The 5,485-nt window shown below is 44.5% G+C and overlaps 2 protein-coding genes across 4 annotated transcripts in view; both read left to right on the forward strand.

Moving 5' to 3' along the window:
* The first annotated feature begins 1,461 nt into the window (after positions 1-1,461).
* Positions 1,462-3,584, forward strand: LOC105569283 (embryonic stem cell-specific 5-hydroxymethylcytosine-binding protein). Its single transcript, XM_012025633.1, has 6 exons — positions 1,462-1,561; positions 1,970-2,195; positions 2,364-2,681; positions 2,752-2,859; positions 2,933-3,087; positions 3,205-3,584. The coding sequence occupies exons 1-6, from the start codon at positions 1,536-1,538 to the stop codon at positions 3,341-3,343; spliced, it is 972 nt and encodes a 323-aa protein (XP_011881023.1). The 5' UTR covers positions 1,462-1,535; the 3' UTR covers positions 3,344-3,584.
* Positions 3,585-4,320: 736 nt separating this feature from the next.
* The window catches only part of LOC105569284 (tyrosine-protein phosphatase non-receptor type 1), a 13,132-nt gene continuing 11,967 nt past the window's right edge, over positions 4,321-5,485 (forward strand). For 2 of the 3 annotated variants that reach the window (XM_012025636.1, XM_012025634.1), the window contains exon 1: positions 4,321-4,823. In XM_012025636.1, the coding sequence (XP_011881026.1) occupies positions 4,728-4,823 (96 nt within the window). In that variant the 5' untranslated portion in view covers positions 4,321-4,727. The remainder of the gene's footprint in view (positions 4,824-5,485) is intronic. The other variant, XM_012025635.1, reaches the window with a different exon arrangement.

Here is a 5,485-nt window from a genome sequence, read left to right on the forward strand (position 1 = left end):
GGCCGGCCTACCGCCCAATTCGAGCGCGTGGCAAGATGTGACCGCCTGGCGATCAATATTGCTATGCGCACATCTCGCCACGCGCTCGAATTGGGCGGTAGGCCGGCCTAAGACAACGATTTTCAATAATTAATTAATCGTTAACTATTACGAAAATTGCAAAATGGTACAGGACTTTTCCATTCATCTCGATCCGTTCTACCTTCTAAAAAATTTTGTCGGATATGGAAAGACACCCTGTATATAAATTAAATGTAAATATGTATTAACTCAGTATATACATACATTGTATATAATATCTGATTAAAGTAACATTCGGATTGATTTTTAACATAGTATTTATACAACCATTTATATAGTCGAAATGTCAAAGACTGTTTTACGAATCTTTCAGGAAAAATATATGGGACAATTTAGAATTCCTCAGGATGTCCCCAAATAATATGCTGTGTGGGTCACGTTGAAAAATAATTTTTAACATTTAATAACATTTAATAAAAACATGTTATGTAAAAGTATGTGTACAAATATATTACACATTGCAAGAAGGAAGTGTCAGAGTCAAAGGATCACCGATATTCCATCCGATCATCAAGGTTAACAATAACCCAGTGAGAAATGATTCGTCGATCGACGTCGAAATGATGTCGAATCGACGCCAATTCGGCGGTGTCGATGTCGATTCGACGTCGTCGTTTCGACGTCGATCGACGAATCATTTCTCACTGGGAAGCATCATTGAGTGTGGTTAAAACTTGGATGGGTGACCGCGACTTTACGGTTCTTCACACACTGCCGCGAAAATGTTGTTAGCTCCTATGATCTTTCTAAAATTCGGAATTTGTTCATAATTTTTGTTCTTTATGTATTAATATAAATCTACACAAGGTATTATTGCGTATAGTATACGTAGATATTATTATATTGCTATGTTGCTGTAATATTACATTGCAATATTTTTGAAAGCGGACATTTTACCGTTGCTGCAAGATTGCAGCAGTGTTGCAGCAATATTTCGCAGCGTTTAGGCAATGGCTGCGTTCGGCAGGAAAAGCTGCTTTGCAACTGTTGTAAAATTCGTGAATCTGATTGGTGTGTTCTCTCAATCTTGTGTGAATTTAAGAGCATACGTCAATCAGATTCATGAATTTTACAACAGTTGCAAAGCAGCTTTTTCTGCCGAACGTAGCCATTGTTTCAATCTTGCGATGAATTATTGCTACAATGTTGCTGAAACCTTGCTGCGTTGTATGGATTAATATACGAAGTCGACGAGTTCGTTAAAATCGAGATAATTTTCTTTCCATGCAAATTGATTTATTTGTATATTTTTATTATTATATTAATTCACATACGCACACAGATCGAGTGGTACGACAGCCTGAAGCGGTGCCGCCGCCGTTGCATAGCGTTCGGCTGTCTTCATCGCCGCTCGGGCGCCGCCGCCGTCGCTGCTTCTCTCTCGTAAAGAAGCCCTCGATCAGCTCGATCTTCTCTGACTCAGTTGGCAACATTGTGAAACGCGAGACGAGTTGATGAAAATGTGTGGTCGATTTTGTTGGTGAATAGTTCTGTCATTTTATTTCATCTTAAATTACTTTAATCACTGCATGACGCATTTAATCAGTGAACAAATCAATCCATTGTTACAATGTTTTCTTGAAATTGTTTCCTTTTATTTGACGTACGCCTTTGATATATGTTACTTAGGCTGTGTTCCACTTGATGCTGCAAAATATTTTGAAGCGTTTCTCTCCGTCTTTCTTTGTTACAAGGAAGGAGAAGAAGAGCGCCCTGAAGCATCCGTAACGTCAAGTGGACCTTAATCAATTCATTTTAATAAAAATTCAAGCTGCTTTAGTTATATGAATGCGTACAACAAATTACATTACGACATTAACTACAATTATCCCCTGATATCCATCTCGAAAGTCGACAATTTATATGAACACTTGCACATATTTTCTAGCTCACTGGATCCTGACACTTTGTGCTGCGCGTGCGGATATAAGGACGGCAATGGCAAACAACGTAGATTGAAATGGGCTGAAACCGAGCTGAAGTATAATCCATCCTATAACGTGTGCCCGCGGGACGTTGTGCCCTGCGTGGCGTCCGGCTCACATTTTGAGGGAGAAGAGGAGGAGAGGGTCCTCTGCGCCATGACGTGGGGGATGATTCCACCTTGGCATCAGGCAAGCCGCGATATTAGATTGTAGACCGGCAGATGATGCACGCGTATTTTGCAAGTTTGTTATTTGACGTTTACGAATATGTCAAATTATTAATCGTTTTAAAATGTATTACGCGGACGCCGAGCCATTCAAACTGTTTCTAGACAAATTGTTTGATGAATTTTACAGGGGGATTATAAGAAACGTTCCAACAAGATAGCCACTTACAACAGCCGCTTGGAAGGCATACAGACTTCCACGGTATACTCCCCGTCGCTGCAAAAGCAACGAAGATGCATCGTGGTGTGCGAGGGCTTCTTCGAGTGGAAGGCCGGTACGGATAATAAGCTTCGGAAGCAACCGTACTACATATATGCGAGCCAAGACAAAGGTGTAAAGGCGGATGATCCCGCGACATGGACCAATGAATTTTCCGAGACCGGCGGATGGAAAGGTTTCAGAGTTCTGAAACTGGCTGGAGTATTTGGAATACACAAAACTGAGGAGGTAGATAATGTCTTGACCCTACAATCTTATTAGAAATATTTCAGATACGAATTATTTTGTACTACCTCAGGGAACCATCATACATAGCTGCACTGTTATTACAAGAGAGAGTAACAAGGTGTTGTCTTGGTTGCATCATCGAATGCCAGTGTGTCTGACCAATGAGGAAGAGTGTCAAGTAAATGCTTATGTGACAGATAATTGGTAGAACGAGCTAGATTCGTTATCGATTTCATGCAATTTTCTTTTAGCTGTGGTTAAGTGAAAATTTATCGACAGACGCCGCTGTTAAAACGTTAAATGATATGGTGTTACAAGAAACTGCTCTAAACTGGCATCCGGTATCTACGATTGTCAATAATGGGCTCCACAAAACTGTTGATTGTAGGAGAAAGATAAAACCAAAGTAAGTAAAACAGAAACTAAAGGCACACAGTTTGTTAAATAATACACCATAAAGATTTGTATCATATATATCTCTATAACAGTAACATTAAGTGAAAACTGGTTTAATGTTATATAGAGAGATCGGTCAAGCATCTTTTATGACTTCTTGGCTACAAAAGGGATCAGCTACTTCAAATAAAAGGAAAAGCGTAAGTGATAAGGATCCAAGCAACGAAGATGACGAGAATATCTCAAAAATTCGAAAAGAAAATTGAAATTCTTGAGACACCACTGGTTAAATTTTTATGTATAAGAATTTATTATTTTTTATCTAAGATCTGAGATGTACTTTATAAACAGTACGTCTTATGAAATTTGTTTATATAATTATATTTAAATAAATTAAATTGATTTAACTAATAGGGAAACTTACAGGAAAAACAGCTACCTCATAGAATTACACGTTTGTATCATATATTTAACATTTCAGAATAAAATGTTGTTCCTGGTAAAATATTCCACATGTAAAACTATTGCTTCCTCTTCTGGATTTCCAATCCTGACAGTTGTAATATTGTAGTAACTAGAGGATTCAGTGCGATCGAGTACAACTCGCAATATTTTATATAGAATTCTGAGTGTTCATATTCCAATAAGTAATATTTTCAGGGACTAGGGCCGAGTATTCTTTAGCTTTATTTTTGCAACTTGTAACCTCCAGCTCTTTGAAGCAATAACAGTAGAATACTTTTCGACTTACAACGTGAGACTTTAGAACTAGAAATAAAATTCGAATTTTATTTACAGATAAACTGCTCCGCAGCTGTCCATAATCGCGGACCGTTACTTTCCCCTCATTTTACTTTATAGCACGGAACGTGTCTTTTCGTAAAAATAATTCATAATTTTGTGTACATAACATTAATTCAATTTCACTGAATCAGTTAATTGCCTTTCCTGTCTTCTACTTGCTAGTTTCTGAATTACATTTTACTTCTTATTTATATCCGGGTGTTAGACGAGACATTATTTTATTCCTTTTCATAAAACTCTGTATAATATGAACAAATAATCGCTGACCAAGTAATTAATCCTGTGAAAAAAACGAGTCGTGCGCGAAGCGAAGCGAAACAAATAATCGCGGGCACCGTGGCGCGAGATCGTCGTCCAATAGCGACGCTCTCCGCGCTAGGGACCGAGCCGGTTGGCAGCGCGCGGGTGTCGCCCTGGCGCGCCGCGCGCCGCCGCCGCCGCCGTCGCCGTCCGCGAGTTCGCGCAGTGTACGCGCCTGGTCCGCGACACGGACCATAGGTTACGTGCGTAAGTGCGCGCCGTTCGCGGAACCGTTGCTTCGCATCGCGCGATACTCCGCCGCCGCCGTCGCCGTCGCCGTCGCCGTCGCCTCCGCCGCGCTCCTTTCCCCGCGTTTCGGACAACGAGGGCTACTCGCCCGACGAGAGAGCCTCGACACATGGCACGTTGACTCCCGGCGACGAGGGGCCGAGTGGGCAGGAAAGCGAGAGAGTCGGAGGAGTCCCAGCTTCCTCGCGTGTGCCGTGCGTGCCGTGCGTGCCGTGCGTGCCGTGCGTGCCGTGCGTCGTGTCTCCCATTTCTGCGCGCCGCTAGGATCCGGGACAGAAGCGGCGAGCCGGCGCCAGGATGACCAGCGGCGAGGAGACGGGCAAGAGTGTGATGAACGTCGAGACCGTGTATCGCGAGGTCAACTCCAAGAACGGTTGGGCGTCTTTCTATCAGGTGAGCGAGGCAGGACGGACGGACGGAAGGAAAGAAAAAGCGACGGAAGGGGAGGGCGAGGGAGAAGCGGCTCGGCTCTTCCGTTTCCGCGAGCGGAATCACGCGACTCCGGAGCCTTCCCGGCTGACGCGCCGTGCCGGCTCCGCGTCACGTACCTCGTCGCCGCGTGACGACTCTCCTCTCTCTCTCTCTCTCTCTCTCTTTCTCTCCTTTTCCCCGTGTCTCCCTCTCGCGCGCGCGCGGAGTCCCGCGCTATCGCTCCCCCGGGATCGCTCCTTGCCGCGGCCGTCGTTCTCGCGAGAGACGCCCCCGGGGGCTGCGCCGGGACTCCGCGAGAGACCGAGCGTCGGCCGGCGGAGTCCGTCCCCCGGCACGCTTCGTCGCTGAAATACGCGAGCGCTCCGACTGGAACCACGGATTCTCTCTCTTTCATGCACGATGACAACGTACGACAACGCCAAGTCGGGACGCGGACGTCATGTGCGCGCAGGGACGCGTAAATTTTCTTGCAAACGGAGAAGGGGGATTAGACGCGGAGCGAGCTGCTCTCCCCCGGCCGGCGATTTCTGTCGGGAGATACGGGCTTTAAAGCGTCTCTGTGTCTCTCTCTCTCTCTCTCTCTCTCTCTCTCTCTCTCTCTCTCTCTCTCTCTCTCTCTCTCT

This window comes from Vollenhovia emeryi, unplaced genomic scaffold (assembly GCF_000949405.1).
Source record: "Vollenhovia emeryi isolate VEMERY1.0 unplaced genomic scaffold, V.emery_V1.0 DF939125.1, whole genome shotgun sequence".
Taxonomy (NCBI): domain Eukaryota; kingdom Metazoa; phylum Arthropoda; class Insecta; order Hymenoptera; family Formicidae; genus Vollenhovia; species Vollenhovia emeryi.

Coding starts and splice junctions, on each gene's coding strand:
- LOC105569283 (XM_012025633.1), top strand. CDS start 1,536: ATGAAAATGTGTGGTCGATTTTGTTG. Junction 2,196..2,363: donor TGATTCCACCTTGGCATCAG/GCAAGCCGCGAT, acceptor TGAATTTTACAG/GGGGATTATAAGAAACGTTC. Junction 2,682..2,751: donor GAATACACAAAACTGAGGAG/GTAGATAATGTC, acceptor GTACTACCTCAG/GGAACCATCATACATAGCTG.